The sequence below is a fragment of the Ixodes scapularis genome, unplaced genomic scaffold (genome assembly GCF_016920785.2).
Source record: "Ixodes scapularis isolate PalLabHiFi unplaced genomic scaffold, ASM1692078v2 PGA_scaffold2__306_contigs__length_199485367, whole genome shotgun sequence".
Lineage (NCBI taxonomy): Eukaryota > Metazoa > Arthropoda > Arachnida > Ixodida > Ixodidae > Ixodes > Ixodes scapularis.
The window spans coordinates 141,854,046-141,874,649 of record NW_024609857.1 but is presented as its reverse complement, the minus strand read 5'-3'; the positions used below and the strand labels follow the sequence as shown (position 1 = coordinate 141,874,649).

The 20,604-nt window shown below is 48.9% G+C and overlaps 3 protein-coding genes across 4 annotated transcripts in view; 1 reads left to right on the top strand and 2 right to left on the bottom strand.

Annotated features, from left to right (window-relative positions):
• The window catches only part of LOC8027262 (vacuolar fusion protein MON1 homolog A), a 47,388-nt gene extending 46,925 nt beyond the window's left edge, over positions 1-463 (bottom strand). The window contains exon 1 of one of the 2 annotated variants that reach the window (XM_029975888.4): positions 212-463. The gene's annotated coding sequence lies outside the window, so the exon portion shown is untranslated. The remainder of the gene's footprint in view (positions 1-211) is intronic. The other variant, XM_040502743.2, reaches the window with a different exon arrangement.
• On the top strand, positions 135-20,095 carry LOC8027263 (UBX domain-containing protein 6). The gene is made up of 7 exons (XM_029975890.4): positions 135-964; positions 1,744-2,055; positions 4,640-4,766; positions 14,371-14,526; positions 16,032-16,405; positions 19,473-19,602; positions 19,850-20,095. The coding sequence occupies exons 2-7, from the start codon at positions 1,823-1,825 to the stop codon at positions 20,075-20,077; spliced, it is 1,248 nt and encodes a 415-aa protein (XP_029831750.2). The 5' UTR covers positions 135-964; positions 1,744-1,822; the 3' UTR covers positions 20,078-20,095.
• Positions 18,621-20,604, bottom strand: part of LOC8027259 (glycerate kinase) — a 53,344-nt gene continuing 51,360 nt past the window's right edge. The window contains exon 6 of the mRNA XM_029975884.4: positions 18,621-20,522. Coding sequence (XP_029831744.2) covers positions 20,037-20,522 — 486 coding nt within the window. The 3' untranslated portion in view covers positions 18,621-20,036. The remainder of the gene's footprint in view (positions 20,523-20,604) is intronic.

Below are 20,604 nucleotides of genomic sequence, written 5' to 3'. Positions count from 1 at the left end.
CAGTAAATATAATCTAATAATAAACTTTACAGCCGCCATATGCTTGAAAATTAATAGCAGCTTAAAATCAAATGTATTCTTTTCGACATACTTTGATTTTTTAACATTTTATAAACGAACGCTTATTAAATTAGGTTTGCTACCCCGCACGCGAGAACGGTCATTTGGCACTTTCGACCCTTTCTAGTTCTACCCTACCAACCCTACTTACCCTTTCCGAAACCGAAACAAGACTCCTGAACGTTTTGAACCGTTCACGCTATGCGATTTCTTCTTGTGGGTGTCAACCTAGAGATCAGTGGTGTCAACGGCCAGAAACGAACTCACGAAACGCACCTGGGCGATCCAGCTACTCAGGAAAAACGTACACAGAGAACGTTGAGCGGTTAAAATGTTCGTCACAGCGGAACCTGTAGCACCTGTAGAGCCGAAGACCACCGGAAAAAAACAGCAGCGGTGTTTTGATTTTGACGTCCAATAGCGTGTCGCAATAACATCCCGTGACCGCGTTGATCCAATCCCAATGGGGATCGCAGGTGACGTCGCTTTGGGCTTCTTCACGAGCGTTTCGGTTTCGACGTTGGTTTCGACTCCAGCTGCTCCAGCCGCTCCAGCTGGGGTGCCGAACATTCGAACGCGATTCTGCAGCCAGACGGGGGAGTGCCCTTAGCTGGGCCGCTTCCGAATTTCCCGTTGTCCGGATCGATGTTTTGGTTTTTCAACAGCTGGAAGGACGCAGCGGCAGCAGTCCCGAGCCCTCCCGCCCCGTGGACGGCCAGCGGCACCCTCACGTGGCTATTCACCGAGGCGGCACGCACGGTGTCCGCCACTTTCTCGGACGCCGACGAGTTCCAGCTGAACATCCTCAAGAGCCTGCTGGTCATTCTGGCCGTCACGCTGGTCCTGATCGCCTACGCGTGGAGGCAGCACGGTCAGCGCATCTCCGAGCGCTTCGATAAAACGGGTAAGCTCAGCCCGACCCCGATCTCAGCTGGTCGCAGCCGGGAGGGTCTGTGACTGCGGCTGGTGAAATCAGCCGACACCCTAAAAGTGCCATGTCATCGTTTTACAGTGGGCGCCGTGATTCGTTTTGCAGCTGGCAAAATCCTTTCAGAATTGGATTACCTCGCCAAATCATTGCTTAATCTGACCGTGAATCAATTATGAGCGTCTTAATTGACAGCTTTTGTGTGCTCAACTGTATGCCCAGCCACTTTCCACATGATGGTGTAGGTGCACGGTGACCTCAGCACAGGAGTTCAATCCTGGCAGATGTGCCTGCAATTTGAATTAGACGCTATATGTTTCCATTGCTCGTCAAAGGTCAGCTATAGTTCTGAATTGTAGTTCTTCGCTGGGGCGTGTCAACTGCAGGACCATTGATTTCGTATGTGTAAATCACTAATGTTTGTTCATTTCCTCAGAATACAAGTCCCCTATTTATTTCTGTGAGCTAGGCGCATAAGAAAAGGCAGTGTGTTGCCCTAGCATATGCCTAATTCAATTTATACAAAAGTGACATCAATATTGTGTAGCGCTTTCACGTGATCTCTGTTCATTGATGCGCCAGGAGCTATGTTGATCATATTCCCACAGCATTACATAATTATAGATATGAATGTTGTCATAAATTATGGTCAAAGGTGTAACGATAAGCTGGCTCATTCTAGCTGTTCAAAATGTCCAAAGTGTCCTGTGCTTGGTGGGCCAGTGGAACACATGTTTGCTCCATCTGCTCTGCAGCATCCAACCGGAGCCTGGAAGAGTTCAAGAAGGAGGCACACCTGCTGAAGCTACCGCAGGAGCACTCTCCACGCATCTGATGGCCGCCATCCGGGACTTCTTCAACAAGCGCAAAGCACAGCTCAAGTTCAAGCAAGCCGGGCCAGGGCACGTGCTCTCTGGCGAAGGTGCGCACAGCCGCGCCCCGCCCGGCCCAAGCCGGGTCGCCGCACCCACCAGAGCACCTGCCCCGCCATCCCAGGAAGCACAGAGGGCAGCCGCAGCTGCGCTGGCACGGCTAGAGCGCAGCCACGCCCAGGCCAACCCAAACTGGTATGCCCAGTATAGTGTAAGGTTCCAGAATGTTTACGCCCTCCGAGTGGGAGAAGTTTGTGTGTGGGGCCAGGTGCCCCCAGTGGGGCGGGTGCCCCACTGGGGGCTCTTGGGAACTCGGGAACAGCTTGTGGCAGTGGGGCTGCCCGCACCTCACGAAGCTGGCTGCAACTGGGAGGCTCTCCGTCTAACGTATTTTCTGTGGTGGGCTGTCAGTGCCACCACCCTAATGTTTATTTTGCAGGAACTGTTTGCCGCTTCCATTTCGCAAGTAAAGATTGCCTCCCTAAAATTGTCTCAGGCGCTGTGCTTCGCCTGTCTGCACTTGTCCCTCCAGCCGGTGTCCGAAGTGCCAGGGGTTATTTGTTGTGCCTGAGGGTCAGACTCGTCTGGGTCTCCTATGCCCGGCACTGTTCTGTCCCTGGACTCGTGCACCGGATGACAGTGCTGACCCTCACGGGGAAACTGGAAAAAGGGACAGGTGGAAAGTCCATAAGAGCAAAGCGAGACAGAGAGAGGGGTCTTTGATTCGGTACCGTTGGAGAGATACGAGCCACTCTCTGATAGCGGCTAAAGGCCCGTTCACGCTCTTGCGACCGAGTGCGACCGAGAGAGACCAAACCGGTTTTTAAGCCTCTTGCGATCTCTTAGGACCAGCTCCGCTCAGTGCATCCGGTCCCAAGAAGTCTTTCTCGGTCGTACTCGGTTGCAAGAGTGTGAACGCGCCTTAAGTCTACGGCTTAAGTTGTCGAGGCCTTTGTATTCGTTCCGTCAACTTTCATTTATTTGTATATGTCTACGCTTAAATTTATTAAGTTTAAAACTAGAAGTTTTCCCATCTGATCCGCTCACTGCTGCCAAGGCCGAATGCAAGCCCCCTTCCTCGAGCTGACTGAGGAAGAACGTCCAATCCACTATCAAGAACCTACAACCGAGTTAGTGATAGATGTAACTCATGGCGCCATCTTCTGATAGGTGCAGACAGCTGTGCGTTTCATGTCTTCACTGCGCGTTGACCCTGGCAAGTTTTTGTCTAATTTTATGCAGGGAGGGAGCCATGCTTTGAAATTTTACCAGGTAAAATACACCACTTAATTGCACATTCCATGAAAATAGAGAAATGGAGCATTTACTTCATTTTTTTTCCAGCTCATTTTACAGCGCTAGGGTCCAGTGTGGCCACCCTATATAACTTTTTCTTATTCTGCAGTATAATGTTTGGTCAAAAATTTTTGTCTTATCCCATTCATAGATGTTGCCTTATGTCTTATCCAATTCATAGATAGATGCCAACAGGTGGGTAGATGCAACTTGAAATTGACATGTTCATTACACACTGAACACCAAGACATATGGGGTGCCCAAAATATCAAGACTGGATCTTAAATGGGCCATAAAAATCGGCAGTTGCACGTGGCAATCTAAAACTTTCGTCAGGTGTATTTCTCAGGTGGGTTTTACCTTGTAAAATTACAGAGCAGAGCTCCGCTTTTGTGATGGCTAAAAAAGACCTGCCAGGGTCAATGGCGGACGGCGACGCGCATGGCCGAGTTGAGGGACAGGATGCGTTTTGCGCACATATTGATAGATGGCACTACCTGCTTATCAAGACTGCTCACGACGACCATAGTCTATTACAATGAACATAATCTTTTTGTAATGTACCTCTGGTTTAAAAATAAATGCAGATGATAGCAAAACTTAAAGTGAAAAAAATAAAAGAAAATGCGGTTGCATAACGACCACGCTTTTGCTGCTGACAGACTTTGCATGCGCGTCGTCTGCTTTCTTTGACTGGTCGGCCACACCTTCCAATGCCATTTATCAAGTCTAGTGGCGGGGCGCCAAACACGCCTTGTCACTCAACTTGGTCATCGCATCGCCGTCCACCATTGAGCCTGGCAAGTTTTTTGGCCCAATTTTTTTTTTTACAAAAATGGAGCTACACTTTTAAATTTTACAAGGTAAAAACCATCTGTGAAATACAACCCTGACGGAAAGTTTAGATTGCTACGTGCACGTGGCAATTTTTACGGCCCATTTTAGATCCAGCCTCAGTATTTCAGACACACCTGAGGTTCTCAAATGGAGGTTCTGGGAACTTTTTGGGGCCCCTGAAGACCTTAGATTTCACAGAGTCCTAAACCATCTGTTAGGCAAGGTAATAAAAAAATATTTTTGTTGCTGGTTCTTTTACAAAGCTAAATAGACCAGACCATGCACAGCGAATGAGTAAGGTTGACTGTGCTCTGTTTAGCTTCAAAGTTGGTTTGCATGCCATTTGTTTTATTCATTTACCGTTTTGTCATTGTAATCCTCCAGTGCCCCCCCTCCTCCCTGGTGGATGGATTTCTCCACCACTTCCTTCGATCCAGAAGGGGTACCCCCAAACATCAGTGGTTGAGAACCACTGTATTAGATGCTTAAAAAGCCTCCTAGAGACACCTTGACAAGATAGTTCTTGACGTCTTAAAACGTTTTGTCGTCATCCTCAAGCTCTGCTAATGCACCATTTTTGGTCTGCAAAATGTCTCGAGCTTGATATGCCAAAATTGAACGGCGATGCCCCTGACTCGTTGGACAGGTCTGCGTCTGCCATCAAGGCCCAGGCACGCAGGGAACTTGAGCAGGAGCAGGAGCAGGCTGCTCGACACGAAAAGACAGGGAGGCAGGAAACAGCCCAGAAGGCTCCCAAGCAACAGGAGCAGCGGGTGAGTCACAGACTCTGCTGCCGTCCAACTCTAGCCAAGAAAGTAGAGACTTCGTAGATCGTAAGCTGCGGATTGCGGACTCGTGCTCAACATGATGGTACGAGCTCCCGCTAGCTACTGCTAGCAATGCTAAGCTCTTGCGAGGGATCTACGAAACGTTCCTAGTGTCTTCCGTTGAGGGGTCTTGCAGTCGTTGACATTTTGTTATTTGTAGTGATGCATGTTGTTTGTTTGTCGAAAATGTCTTTACATCAAGTCATCTCTGCAAAGGTATAGGGTGTAGGGAACAATGTGAAGAGATCTAGAATGAGTACTAGGTTATTGTGGCCCTGAAGATGAGCATTCCAAATAAATGGTTGATGCGTGTCTCTATAGTGCTTGTTACTTACTAGTACCAAAGTGCTGGCCCCAGAAGTTGAGAGTTCTCCTCATTGAGTAGTAGCCAGCCTGCCACCATACAAGGGCACGAGGCCGTGACAAAGCACATTCAGCTACCGTGAGACCAGGATTTACCTGCTCGAAATCACTTCCTTCAAACTCACTTTCCTCGAAATTACTTTGTTCGAAATCACTTCGCTCCATTTATCTAAGGCTGCCTAAAAAATTGCACTGTTAAGGCTGGGTGAGTGGGCACCTCAGTTAAAGGGGTACGGAAACGAAAGGACGTGAACGCGAGCTCTCTACCCCTCGTTTCAAAGTCGGGCAGCGAGAAGCGCAATGCGTATCGCGCTCGTGACGTCAAGAGTTCCTGCACGGCCAAGGGTGCTGCAGTTACGAGCCTTGCCGCTTGGTGGCGTCAACGCGCGACAATCTCGCCTAGTAGTAATATCCAAGGACTGTGCGCCCTAGAGCCTAGACATGCTTGCCCATAACGTCATTCGCGGCCATGCCAGTATCCTATGTGCACAGGGGTTTGTTTCACCACGTCAGTTTCACACCGCAGAAGTAGCAGCTCGAGGGAACTAGTAATTAGAAATAACTGTCAGTGCCATAAGAGCGCATCCGGGACAGGGAAGGAGGGGGGGGGTATGGTTGGCCTGGCAGAGGTCCCCTCATCCTCAGATCGAGCTCCTACCCAACGTCTGCAAAGAACGGCGATCTTGATGGTGTGGAATGAATGTTGTGGAAGCGCTGTGGGGATACTGAAGCAAAACTTGAAATACACCTATTATGGTCAGAAATAGGTATGATCAATGATATCCGTAAATCATAATTGCACGTTCTTATTTTGAACGGATGGCTATATTTTTCACCCTGAGTGGCCCGATTGGGCGCGCGCTCGAAAACCAGCCATCGGAGAGCGCGATGCATCTTGGGATATTCGGCGCATTCGTGACGTCACTTGTGCCAGTCGGGAAAGGTTACGGCGTGGATGTTGTGGTTACGAGCGTTGCCACTTGGTGGCGCATCGACGATTTGCGACCTGTAACAACCTGTGCTCCGTTTCACCTTATGTTGTACCGCAGCGAAGGCTACAAGCGCGAGCTCATAGCGTTGGCAGCAGCCCTTAGTGCACGAGAGGTTGTGCCGCCGAAACGTGCCCTCGAGCAAGAAGCTCGCGCTCGTAGCCTTCTCTGTGGTATATCATAAGGTGAAATAGAGTATAGTCAGGAACATGTGAACGCTAGCCACCAAATATCATACCGAAGAAGAAGTTACCCCTGGGTACTCAATGGTTATAAGTCATCAGGGTAGATGAAAAAGAATTTCAGTAAATGGTTGATAGTCCAGCAGTGTGTATCTCTTTTTCTCCACTCCTTGGTTTTTTTCCCTGTACATTCAGCTGGAAACCTTCAGAACCAGAAGCATGCTCGTGTCGTGTCGTGCAGAGAGCCGCAACAAGAACGAGCTCACTGTGGCTAACTACGCTTTGGCTTTCTCCGCCAAGGCTTTGCAAACGCGTTCAGGCCTAGGCTAATTCTGCCGGCACGCCTTATTTCCGCAGAACGGCGCTGCTCCTATGCCACCAGTGATGTCACAAGAACTTTCACACCATCCACCAGATGTGAATTTGAAATCGTTTAATTAGGTTTAAAATTAGTTCTCCTGTCTTTTACAGCGCGATATTGATATTTCCGAGGTGGTGCCTGTCCCTAGACCATATATATGCAAAAAGATTGGCGCTAAAATTTTGTTTCCATACCCCTTTAAGCCTTGACAGTGACTTTTATCTTTTTATTTTCCAACTGGGCCAAGCCAGAAACAGCAGATAAATCAGACGTGCAAACAGAAAACACAATATTCCATTTCACTCGGACATCAGTGCTGGTACGCCACCGAGGCTGGTGGCTAATGGCGAAAAAGATGCATTCGAAGCACTCTTCTTTTCTCAGCAAATTGTGCAAATACAGTAATCCCTCGTTATGACGAAGTCAACGGGACGGCGAAAAAATTCAATAAAAACGCGGGAGCCATAAAAAAGAGTAACAGTAACCTTGAAAGTACACAGGAACAGTGTGGAAGGCTTTCACAAATATATATTAAATGAAACAAACCTTGCGTATTATCCAAGCTTACTGAAACATGAAAAAAGACTGGCGATCAGTTTGCCGGGCGTTTTTGCCAGGCATTAAAAAAACCTCCAACTGCCTCAAGCACCGCATAAGGCTGTCATCGCCGCTGCCGCACTCCACCTTGTTGCGAAGAAGATGAAGCATGTTTCGCTTTTCTCCAGTCGTGGGTACCTTTCGGAGTTCCTCATCCAACAGCTCTTCGTCTTTGCCCTGGCCACACACGAGGCCCACGATCTCGGCATCCGTGACGGGAGCGACAACTGAGATGTCCGCATCCACAAGCGCAAACGAGCTGAAGTCGTCTTCGGGAGTTGCACCGACAATCTCATGCACGGTTCTGTAAAGGTCATCGCAGATCTCGGTGTCATCCGCTGGCGCACCAAACATGCGCGTGCGGGAAAAGCCGTCAACAGCGTCGATGCCGGGATGTTGAATTCTTTCGCAATTTCCAACTTCTTCGGTCGACCACCTTTCTCCAGTTCTTCTGTTCCAGGGTCCATGGTCAAACACTTCCGCACAGGCTTCAGTGAAGCAGGTTGCACGCAGCTGGGTCCATATCACATGAGCGAATGACGTTGTAGCGAACAGCGACATTTGAGCGAATCGACAATTTAGCGAATAACGGGGGCGTGCGTTAAGCCATCCGCCGCGCTGCTCTTACGCCGCGAAGCGGCAACAGTCATTACGAAAATACGAGCCCATTTGGCCTACCCGAAAACGCCGCTTTGCGGCGTCCGACTATTCGCTAAAGTGTCATTCAATGAAACGTGGGCCTTCGCTAAAATGTCATTCAATCAAGTGAGTGCCTCCCCTCGACACGCGCACGCGATCCGTAAATGCAGCGTCGACAAGCTGGCAAACACGTGCGTCGCGACAACCAGGTACAGCCAAAGTGACAGAGGATAGGAGAGCATACGCTCTCTCCCCTGTAGCTTTGGCTGTATTAAACAGTTTTAGTGAGACAAAGTTTTTCTTTTTAATGTTTATAGATAACTTGGGACGGTGTTTCCAAAGAGGTGGGCGCCGGCAGGGGATGCGCTTCCCTGACTTGATTCTGACGAGCGCTGGGGCGCGGGCACCACGGGCACCGTATGAAGTGTCGGAACCCCCTTGGTTGGAACTGTCGCTCAACACGTTGCCGCATTCCTCTGCGCGCACAGAGCTCCCGAAGTGGCGATCTCCTGCCTTCTTTGCACCCTTGACAAGTCGGAGTCGAGAGGCAGGTGCATCGGGGCTCCAAAGAGGTGGGCGCGACAGACACTCAGCAAGCAAGGCACACGCTCCGCGCTCCTCGCACATTTATAGCGGCAAAAGACAATATACATTTCGCAGCTAATGGCTTTTTGCGCACATCTTGGAAGGCTGGCAACAAAAAGAATTAAACATACTGCAGACAAGGGACAACAAACATTTCTTTTTCTTGCGCTGGCTTACATACTGTACTTTTGGCGGATCGTCCCTCGTATCAAGCATGTCCGGCCGTTGATACACTTCAAATAATCCGGTCCAAAATGCATGCATTGGGATCGGGAGCGCGTTAAACTTAGAAAAATGCGATAATTCATAAAAAGCGATTTCGTTATAACGAGGGATTACTTTAGTAACATGTGCATTTGTTGGCCCAATGTTTGAAACATGCCCTTTACCCTCCAAGATCACATGGCAGTGTTGTATAGGAACGGTATGATATCCACTCCGCTTGAAGCGACGCATCGCAGAAAGAGAAATCGTTTTCCGACCACCAATGGCATAAGGCCACATTCTGCGGCAGGCGTTGTGTAGCAATAGCTGTGCTGCGGTAAATTAAAGAAAGAAGTTATGTGTGTTTCTTGCTTAAATAAACTTTTTTTTTTGTAGCGAACGTCATACATGGTCAGCGGAAGAAAAAAAAATTGTAGAGCCCTTTCACTTCACGTGAAGATGGAGAACCAGCGAAGCTGTTATTTTTACGACGTCTAGGACGGTGCCTAGGGGATCTCTTCTAGGAGGACCTCAAGGACAACGCCTAGAGGACGACTTCGGGGACAACTTCTAATATGACCTTAAAGGGACCATGAAGGCAGTTTCGAAGTTTTATTCGACGATTGAAATGGATGTCAGGCACGTCTCAGATACTGTTGACCAAGTTCTAGCCCGAACAGAAGTTTGGGTGCCGCACCAATCGAGCAAACAGGCGCGGTAATAGTAGCGCCGGGAACGATGCCTGAGACCCCACCGAAGCGGCGGCAGAAAGGTGAACTAAAGTGCGCCGAAGCGTGACGACAACGGGCACCTCGTCTGGCGATTGGTTCAAACGATAGACGCACTCTTGCTTTCGATTTCGGTGGTGAGATGTGATGAAAAATTTTTATTTAAACGATGAATAATCTTTTGAAGTTGTAGTTGGGAATTAATATGTTTTATACCGTGTATAAAAGCATAATCTGAAGCGATTCCTCCGTTTGTCACTGGTTGAACGCATCCCGCACTGCTACCTCGGGCATCGACAAGCATTGAGCAACCATGGACAAAAAAAAAGAAAAAGAGGTACGAGCACCGGGGGCGGCGGACTCTTGGTTTTGGTTTCGTGAGTCCTCTCGTGTTTGCTTTGCGAACTGGTGTCTCACCAATCATGCCGCGTTTATGTGCAGTAGTAGGTTGCGCGAAAGGTCGGCTAAAGACGTGCGGTCGATCGGGCGACGTTAGTTTGCATAAACTGCCGACCGATGCAGCAATGCGCAGCATTTGGTTGCGCGCCGTCGTCTTGCGTAGAGCTGTGGACAGCGGTGTCAGGATTTGTTAGTTGCATTTCCGACCAGAAGACTTTGAGCAGCACCTTCACGTCAGCCGGAGACTGGGTAAAAACATGAAGTTCCTGCGTCTGAGGAAAGCGCGGCGTTGTCGTCCATTTCTTCCAGGTTTTCTTCACAGACCGCCGTGCACTAGAGCGAACCACGGGAACCACACTGAGTGTGCACTAAATCCTACCGATGCCGACAGTGCTCCCTGACGTTACTTCTCTTTCCAGAGGCAAAAAAGGGAAGAAATCTGAATGTTTGTTTCGGTTTCGCAAATTTATTTGCAGGTACAGAAATAAGAGTCGCAGCGCTCTAGAAAAAATTGTGTGGCATGCCAGGACCCCAATGCTTCTGAAAACACCTTCTTTTTAAAAAAAAATTAAATTGCCTTCATGGTCCCTTTAAGGGCAACCTCGGCAAAGACTATTTCTAGGACGACCTCGAGGACAACCTCAAGGATGGCTTCTAGGACGACCTTGAGGACGACTTCTAGGACGACCTCGAGGACGACTTCTAGGATGACTTCAAGGGCGACCTCGTGGACATCCTCAAGGACGATGCTTAGAGATGATAACAAGGGATCAGAACCTCACTATCTAATAATGCCAAGGAAGGCTGACTCACGCTGGTTTCCCCCTCTTTTTATTTTTATTTATTCATACTTGCCACAACCAATAGGGAGTTTTCTGTCAACATCTGCAGACACATTTTTTCTCAGACCCTAGAGCATAAAAGCTTCGCTGTAATAAGAATATATGGCGGTCATTGTGCCAAGAGGCTCTGGGAAAGCCGCCGAGCAACGTCGAAGCCCTCAGCTGGATTCAGTGTTCCCAAGCGACCGGCGTCTGACAGATGGCCGTGCATTATCTGTGGCTAGTCTTCTACATCAATAACTCCCAAATTTGTCATTTCAGTGAGAGGACAACATTTAATTTGGAGAACATACATGCATTCAAAATCGGAGCATACTTTATAGAGCCTGGTAGTAACATTTCGGGGTTCCATTCCTTTTTCAACATATACCTCCACTATTATTTACGGGGGAACATGCAGAAGTCGAAAATGTATGATTGGTAAAATAGCTTGCACTGCGTACACCGTGTGTATACAGTGAGCACTCGGCGTATTGTTTTGATTTTATGATCACAAATGGGGAAAGGTTGCTGGTGCATAGGGCTTACAAGTTGTCGTGCTTGTTTCACGCACGAGGTAATCATTCATTTCGATATACTCTATCTTTGAAACGTCGTCAAGCTGCACGCTCAGTTGGCCGACACTCCGTGCAAGCGCATCCAGCCCTGTACGCTCGCTTAGTCGAGCACATGGACGTAAGAGCACGTGCAGTGACTAGTTGCCATGTGCACATCAACACAGAAATACGAGAATAAAACGCTGAGCCGCAAGAACTCCACAAAACACGCTCCAAAAACGGCAGGTGGAAAATTGCCTCCGCAAAACTTTGTGCACACACCAAGCGCACAGCCAAGGTTGTAAGTCCGAAGTTGACCTTGTTTGGCTGTACATATGCGTCTTATACCGTGATTAATTTTTCATTTCATAATTAAGCTGCCAAAACTGTCACGAAATTCTAGTGCCAATTTTATTGCCTAAATGTCAACCACATTATTATCCACACCACAAAGACACAAATTTTTTGCATGAAAAGATGCCACAACATTATTTAAAAGGAATAAACCAAATGTTGTTACGTCACTCTGCAGTTAAAGGCAGCACTGCTTTGCAAAAGTATGGCGGCAAGCTGCGTGCACACGAGCCCTGTCGAACCATACTTCCCTTCTCTCCCGGCCTATTCAAGTTTTGCAGGGAGGGGAAACTAAAAACGGCCAGGTTGTAACGCGTTGATGAGGCCAAGTAGCGAAGCTCATAACCACGCGAGCCCCCAAGTAGCTTTGCCCATGCTGGTCCGACTGACGTCAGACCAGATTCCAGCGAGCGCTCCTCGAGCGCTCGCTGGAATCGGTCCTTTGGAACGAAAAGTATAGCCATTTGTTCAAAATACAAGTGTGCGATTGTCATTAGCAGACAGCGTGAGAGGCATATCAGGTTTCGATGCAGTATCTCTTTAACACCTTACATGTTCATTTTCAGGGTTAACCCATTGTGTTTTGAATAGTGTTCCTGTTTGGCAAGAGAAATTATAGAAATAACGGCAAGCACGTGAGCTGGTGAACTTCCAACGTCTTGAGACCCTGAGACTTGGGAACGAAGAGGTGCGAGGTGTTGTCCACAGTTTTGTTTCCAAGTCTTAGGCCTTCAAGATGTTGGAAGAAAAATTAGCTTTCGTCAGAGTGGTATGAGGGAGGAGGTAATAATCCAAATGTATGGGCATGTTTTTCTGCTATATGTAGAATTAAACACTTTTGTACATTGTTTACTTTGCTTCACTCGTTTAAAGACACAACCATAAAAGAAAGTGCTTTTATTGTTTTCTAACAAATTATATTTCATCTCCACTAGCCATTGTCTTTCTTTCTATGAGGCAGTGTTGTCACCTTGCAAATATCATTTTTCTTTATTTTATTTATTTACAATTACTTTATTCTCCAGTCAAGAGACATAATAGGAATGGAAAAACAACTTCAAAATCAACACAGCCATTTGACAGCTGACAGTGCCTTTACAATGAAGAACAAAGGGCTTGCTTGTTTACACAAAAAGTGTAGGTGGACTCTCTTCTGCAAGTAGAATTAAAACTGTGAAAGTACTTATATGTGGATGTGGCTTGCAAAAAGACATTGATTTTGAAGAATGTTATATTTAGGCACCTCAGGATATAAAGAATATTGTCACTATTTTTTTCTGCTACATACTTACCTAGATCTGGACATTTTGAATGCATTTTTATCCATTGCATTTTGAAGTAGAAATTCCATTTTAGTTGATCCATCCTTTCATTATGTAGGAATGAAAGAAAGGCTCATTCTTAATCTTGCCTGACTGAAATTTACTGAGAAATCTGCCTGTGGAATTGTTTTTAACTTGATTAATGTATTCACCAAAAATATAAAGACTGTTGAGCACACAGAAGGCATACAGCTTGTTTGCTTTTGCAGAAGAGTGTTTTATAAAAATGAACTACTTTTTACAAAATCCTTTTCGCAGTTACACTCTCCAGACGTTCTACTTTGTATCTGGAAACAAAGTTGAACATTCTATTATTGTTTTAATGATACATTGACTAAACAATGGGGGTATGTCCCTGATAAGAACTGTCATAATTTTCCTCACAGTTAATTTACAGGCTTGAAACATTTTTCTCTGCACCCTTTCATGACAAGCGGTGTGCACTGTTAATTTAAGTCGCATCAAGCTAGGGGCTCAAAAGTTGACCCTCCTGGGTAGTGTCCTTCCTTAAAAAAAGCTTGCCCCAGCAGGCCTTCCTCCGGCAGGGCTGCAACATATTTTTTTCCTTGCAGAAATTTCCTTTATTTTCTTTCTTGCCTTTCTGGATTTTCTTTGCAGGCAGGAAATGAGACTCAAAGTGGATAGAGGAGAAGCAAGGAGGCTTCCTCCTAGCTTGTGGTAGTAACGTGAACAAGTTTTTCCATTTGTAGGTCAGCCTTTCTATTATGCGAGGGAAAAAGAAATCTTGCTGAAATTGCGTCTTGACAAGGAACAATTTGTTTGATGTAGAACTTGGTCAGTATTGTCTGTTAAAAACTCTAAAACTAATACTTCAGAATTTCTCGCGTGTTCAAGGGCAATAACTTTGTGTAACGGTCACATTAAACTTTTAGGCGTTGAGGGAGAAATCACCATGAGGGTCCTCTCTTCGCTATCTGTCGGGCATGAGGTTTTTGAAATTTCAGTGTTCCAGAGTCCATCGTCCTCCAATGAAGCTGGGAACGTTTTGTGTGGCCATTGAAGATGCACATGCATTATTGATGTCACTAATGACACGGGAGAAAAAAAGTGCAGAGGACGGAGCACTCGGGTCCGCTGTACACTGTACGACACTGTTAGCGCGAACGTCACGTCCATACTTTTTGGCATCTCGCTTTGATACTACTTCCTAGGTCAGTAAAATTGCCTGGCTTAGACATTTTATCAAATGTAATGAAGGTATGATAGCACTCGCTAGCAGGCACCTCTTGCCCAAATATACCACGACATTAAACCAACGGCTGCACTCTGTTTCCAAGACCCTCTCCCACGCTTGCTCTGGTGCAACCAACACCAACACTGCCAAGGAAGGTTCCTGCAGGATTCCCACATAAAGCTATCGCTTTAAGACGGGGAAAACTGACGGTTGCTTTTGTTTCGCACTAATGGTGTCGTGCCGTGCATGTGCAGACCGTGCTGTTTTCCTGTCCGCTGCTGGGACCGGACGTCCGTCTGCCACTGGGGGAGCTGCGAGACCGCATCCGGCAATTTCTGTATGACCAGCTGGAGGAAGAGCCCGGCCTCGGGGCGTGCCTGCTCATACACACCTGCAACCCAGCAGCCAAGGTACGGACAAGAGAGGCGCGCTCGAGCGTGCCACACGGTCGTGGAATGAAGCGAATCGTCGATCGGCTGAAGCGTGAATGCAGCAGCAAGTGCACACCCAGGATGCGTCTTGCGGGTTCCCTTTTCTCTAGGGGAACAGTAGAAGATGGCGGCAATGTCACAGGCAAATGATATTCGCGGCGGTCTTCTGCTTCGAAACTAGCTCGTGGGGACCGTGACTCTCAAAAACCGGAGATCCGCACCAGCAGTGTTGTCCGTTGCCATTTTTGTGGGGAAGAAAGGAGCCTGGTATACGTTGCGAGCCTGCCGTCGCTCTCGTGTTAACATTTCCACGGGCGGCCGGGAGGCTTCGGCGGTTTGTTCTTGAGCGGTATAACATTGGTGTCGCCAACCATTCCGTTGCCTCTAAGAGAAATGCAGTGGCACTAATGGTTTCGGAAGTGTTGAATTCCCGCGCGCAGCGCGATTTATAGCGAAGGAAGGCAGTGTAAAGTGCATCGGGCATGGAAGGGTTTTAATACGGCTCGGCGTTGTACCGGCACATAACCACACAACCACTATTGTACGACGTGCATCAAAGACTCTTGGGCTACAGTCTGTGACAAAGTGAGAATGGCATAGCGTCTCTTTCAAATGCCCTGCCTCCAAAGCGCGCTTGTTGCCGCTTGCCTCGCTTTGGCTGCACATGCACGTACGAGGCTCGGGAGTTGTCGGAAGGTAGCAAGCATGCGCTCAAAGCGGGACAACAGCAACTCCTTTCTGTCATCCTTGTTCTGTCGGCAACTACGGCAGTTGCGCTGCACTAATCAAATTGCCTCGACGGCGGAGGCACACTGGCCGCGTTACGAATTTCGCTCAGACAGATCCGGGTCATTCACGCGGGTCACACTACGCAATTACGCAGAGCGACGCCGGACACGAGTAGGTTTTAATGCGAAAGCATCACTTGGTCCCTCAGAGCAGAGCCAGCGGTGTCTGTAGCGGCGAAAAGCGCCACCTAAATTCCCATTTTTCCATTGGCCGAGCGAAACAGCACCTAAAGTCCTGTTAGCTGCGATGCTCTGTATCGGATGCTTCATCGCGGAAGTCGGCGAGGCCGCTCAAGGTCAAAGCGGACGCACCTGAGAAATAAAATACAAACAAAAGCAAAGCAACGCAGACGCATCTTCACGGAAGCCGTAGAGCCGGCTGGGTTCACCGTGCCTGCGCGGTTGAGCACGATGTCGCCGCCAGAGCGCAGTTTAAAAAAGGAAGATGTGGCATGCTGCTTGTAGAATGCTTTTGCATTCCTACACATAAGCAGTTTTAAGTGCCCTCCTGTAATTCTTTGAACACCTAGGAACAAGACCTTTATCTCTAGACTGAGCTTGAGTAAACTTTGAAACACGGGCACTAACGTTCTGCAGTCTTTATGAAACAGATACAATTTTCGAGTACGGAAGAATGAAGAGAAAGAATAAGTTGGGTATACTAAGTGTGCGAGGCTTTTCACTACCGTTGCACAGGTGGAGGCCGGAGTGGACACGCTGTGCAAGTACCTGACCAACATAGTGGACCACCCGGGCGAGGAGAAGTACCGGCGCATCCGCCTGTCCAACAAGATCCTCCAGGAGCGGGTGCTGCCCCTGGAGGGGGCCGCCCAGTTCCTGGAGGCGGCGGGCTTCGAGCAAACGGACGACTGCTTCGTCTTCCCGGAAGACGGGGACATGGAGCAGCTGTGCGTGCTCCGGGACGCCCTGCGCACTGCGGAGCCCGTGCTGCCCATGCTGGATCGGGGCCTGCGGGTGCTGACGCCCGCCCAGGGGCGCTCCGACGTGCAGTTGCCCGACGAGTTCTTCCACCTGACGCCCGAAGAGCTGCTCAGGGAGCAGGAGGCCAGGTGCGCACACACTCTCAGTCTGCTTCTGTGGCTGCAGCTAAAGCCACCGAATAAGCTACGCCTTAAGGCCGGTTCACTTGTACGGCGCACACTAGGAACAGCTCACTTGAACATCACTTAGCACTAATGTAGAACTGTATCAGTGCTGGAGCGCTAATATTACACAAAGTTGGCACTGCATCAGCAAGGTCAGGGCTATTTTTTGTGCCAACCTTAGGACCTTGGTTAGTAGTGTTGAGGTTGCACTGTGATGTACGTGTGAACAGTCCTTTAGAGTAAGAACGGTTCAGCCATTTTGGTGTCTAGAATCAACATTGTTCGTTGTCGCTGACTTTGGCCGCCGTTCCCGATGGAAAATGCAAAAAAGTGCTTTCTATCGTCCTGCTTGCTATACAACAGTTTACAACGGAGCGAGACAATACCATGACAATCTCCTAGCCGTGCAATTACCGTTCCAGGGGTCGCAGTTGAGAACCACGACTCTCGCAAACGATGCCCTAGCACGAAAAAGAAATGCCACATAATGCAAAAGGACAAACGGCCAAATGATTGGACAATGTGGAAAAGCACCAATACTCTGCATAGCTTTCTAGTGACTACAGCTGCATGTATTAACCATTCCAGTAATCACCTTCTGCAGCCATCTTTGGCTACCGGGTTGCAGAATGTGTTGCAAGCGTGTGCGTCCACAGCCCACTGACCCAGCATTTTTTTGCATGGGTGATAAGTGCTGGAAAGCTCTATTGGCGAGGAGATTGAACTATAGGGGGCGCTCTGACCCATTTGTTGTCCCCATACCTTGGTGTTCACCCAACACAAGGTTTGTGGACTTGCCCACAAACCTTGTCGGCATGTACACGTCTTAACGTAAAAATACTAACGATAAACGAAGTGACGTTTATTGTTAGTGCCGGATCTCTCCCGAAAGCAGTCGTCAGAAAATGCGAGCTTGACCCACTTGGGCTTTTGTGCTGAGCTGGGCATGCTGCATGCTGCATTGTTCATGCAGGCCGGAGTGGTAACAAAAGAGCCCCTCCTCCCCCTCGGGTGACCGGAGAACACAAACTCTATCCGAATGCTGACGCGGCGTTCGGTTAAGTCAGCCGAGTGTTGAATCATCGTTATTTCCTGTCCCCATCTGTGTAGTTCTAAAGTTAGCTGCTTGGGGCGCCACGGTCTGATCTCCTCCCCAATAGTCAACATTAACTTTTTTGCATTACGTTGTTAAGGCCAGCATAGCTTCCAGTGTTTCAATCCCGTCAAAGCTACTTTTGCAAGCATGTGGCTTTGTTTTGAGTCTCCCTCACACAACCGTGCATCCGAATGAGAAGTAAGACGAGTCCACACGCTCTCGCACAACCATTGAAATGGAACTAGCCTCGACGACGTGGCACAAAATATTACACAAGCTCGATCGTGCTGCCAGTCCTCCGCCGGTCCCCCGTCTTTGTCAGCGTGATCACGTTCGCTTCAAATTTTATTTGGCTTTGGTGTATGTGCCAACTCGTACGGGTCTGGCTTCTTAAGCCAAGAGTTCAGGCTTATAGCTTTCCCTGTACTCTATGTTAGTAACACGGTCAATCGAATGATCTGCGCCAAGAAGCTGAGGGAGAGGAAGAGACAATCGAGAGCGCACAGGAACTTCAGAGCGTCGAGCTCCGATTGGAATGATTAGTGGCTAGACCTAAAGCTAGCTGCCTTTGTCTCGTCTGCACTCGTCAAACGCATTTGAATGCGAAGGCCAAACACTGGACGCCGGTGTTCCAACGAATTCGACAAGTGCAGTGTAGACGAAGGCAGCCAGCTTTAGGTCTAGCCACTAATCATTCCAGCCAGAGCTCGGCATTCTGAAGACCTGGCACGCTCTCGTCTTTTCCTCCCCGTCAGTTCCTCGACGCATTCCCATGATCGGAGAGCATAAAGGCTCGCACAACCTGGTATTCAATTGCTCGTGGCTATTGTGACGACGTGCCAAACTAAACTATTTTCAGAGAGCGAGACTATCGCGCATTCGTTGGTTTTGCAGCAAGCATCGAAGCCGTGCCCCATTTGTCTAGACACTTTGAATTTTTTACTTAACCAATTACAGGAGGGACAAGAAGTGTGCCGAACGTGTTTGTTCTCTATCGAAGGCCTCTTCGGAGCACCTTTCTAAGACTCGTTCCAGGTACCCAACTAAAACCACCGTTTCTGAATTCAAACAACCTTGGCATCCGTCTGTAAAAAAATTATTCTTTATTCTCGAGTCTTCACCCAGGCAATTGTACAAATCGAAAACGCAAGTCTACGGACTTTGTAGTAGCACCTTTGTGGATGTGCACAAGCTCAGTCAAGTAACTTGTATGTATGTGGCCAGGGGGATTGCTGGCACATTGAGATTAATTGCCCCGTGCTTCCAGCTAACCTCTAAAAGAGGAAAAATATTTAAAAAATCGGGGAGTTAATTCTCTGTTCAATATTTTATCCTTCAAAACTACAAAACGTTTTTCTCCCGAGGCTCTGATTGCCATCCTTGTCTCTAACATTTTATTTCTAAGGTTGCATCAACTACCTATTATCGGCACGGATATTGTTTAGGTCAGAAATAACCAAATTTTTCCAATAAGCTTTTGCTCTAGAACGATAAAATCAAAATAAATGTTTGAAAAGCCCGTTAATTGTCAGCTTTATTATTCTAATGGGACATGCTTGTTTGTATTCCATATGTTCGTATGTGACAAATTTTCCTGAAGTGTTGAAAACACTTTATTACTAAAGTCAACTTGCGAAAAAATATCTTCGCTTTGTCAGTATTTTTTTTTTACTAATCAGTACTTAAATGCCTTAATCAGCATTACAAGCTTATCTGTCTCTTTACAGTAAATACAAGCTTATAATCCTGGAACAAGCGCTCGAGTGATTCATATATAATAGAAATCCTAATAGGGTAAACAAATATTCTTTATTCTGAAATGGTTTTAATATGTAAAAATTATGTATGATTGCATCTAAGCTTCCCTCTCTAGCCATTGGGCACCCCATTCTTGGTACCGCTCCCGTATTAAAAAAGGATCCTCCGACTGCGTAGGACAAAGGAGGTGGAGGTCCGACAGATGCTGCGGACCAAGGCCATGCGGGAACGGGACGAGCGGCGCGACCTGTCCCAGTACAAGTATGCGCTGGTCCGCATCCGCCTACCCTGTGGCCTGCTCGTCGAGGTGGGTGATCCAGCCCCTCTAGGTGCATATTGTCAACGTGGATATACGCTATCCACTTGCATAGCCTAGCAACATGGATATAGGCTATCCATATGGACAGCTTGGAACTCCGGGTTAATCGGGGCAATCGCACAACGAAGCAATCGTAGATTGCGTAAGCGGTCCCGGCAGCCCACGCAGCGTCGAGACCATTCTTCCGCAGAGCGTGCTGGCGGCCTTTCGCAGAACCACGCCCGTTTCCACGCAGGGCACGTTCTCGGTGCACGAGCGGCTGGCAGCAGTGCACGCCTTCCTGCTCGACCAGCTCGAGGAGCGTCCCCCGGAGGGGCCGGAGCTGCTGTCCCCCGGGGGCCAGCGGCTGGACCAGCCGGATGCCAGCCTGCTCCAGCTGGGGCTGGTCCCCAGCGTGGTGCTCACGGCGTCGGACGGCCGGCTCAGGCCTGGTCTGCGGGAGCTTGCCGAGCCCCTCCAATAAAGCGCGGCCACAGCAGCAGCAGGTCCAGGTCCATGACGTTGGTGCCCGTGGGGCCAGTCACCACGTGGTCGGCCCCGCCCGCATAGGCGCGGAAGAAGCCGTGCGAGTCGTTGTTCTCGAGCGCGGCCGCGGGGTCCAGCCCCTGGGCCCTGGCCTCGCGCACCGTGCCCGGGTGGGCCACGGCCCCGGCGGCGTCGGTGGGGCCATCGGCGCCGTCGGTGCCGGCCGCCAGGAAGAGGGGGTCGCCGAGGGCCTCCCCGGGGGTCGGAAAGAGGGCGTCCAGGACGAGGGCGGCCGACAGCGCCATCTCCTGGCTGCGGCCCCCCAGGCCGGAACCCCGCACGTGCACCGTGGTCTCGCCCGCGGCCACCACACACACCGGGCGGCCCCGGGAGAAGGAGAGGCTCGCCGACTCCTTCAGCTGCGCCAGGTCCCGGTAGCGCACCTGCGCAGACGGGTGGCCAGGTTTGGGACGGACGTCTCTGCGGTAGTGCTCAGTACATGGTCTCTCTTATGGTAGACGGCCG

Excerpts from the sequence above, each read along its gene's own strand:
- LOC8027263 (XM_029975890.4), top strand. The coding sequence starts at position 1,823 with ATGGCCGCCATCCGGGACTTCTTCAACAAGCGCAAAGCACAGCTCAAG. Across the intron at positions 4,767-14,370 it reads CCAAGCAACAGGAGCAGCGG|ACCGTGCTGTTTTCCTGTCC; the intron begins GTGAGTCACAGA and ends GTGCATGTGCAG. Across the intron at positions 16,406-19,472 it reads CTCAGGGAGCAGGAGGCCAG|GACAAAGGAGGTGGAGGTCC; the intron begins GTGCGCACACAC and ends CCGACTGCGTAG.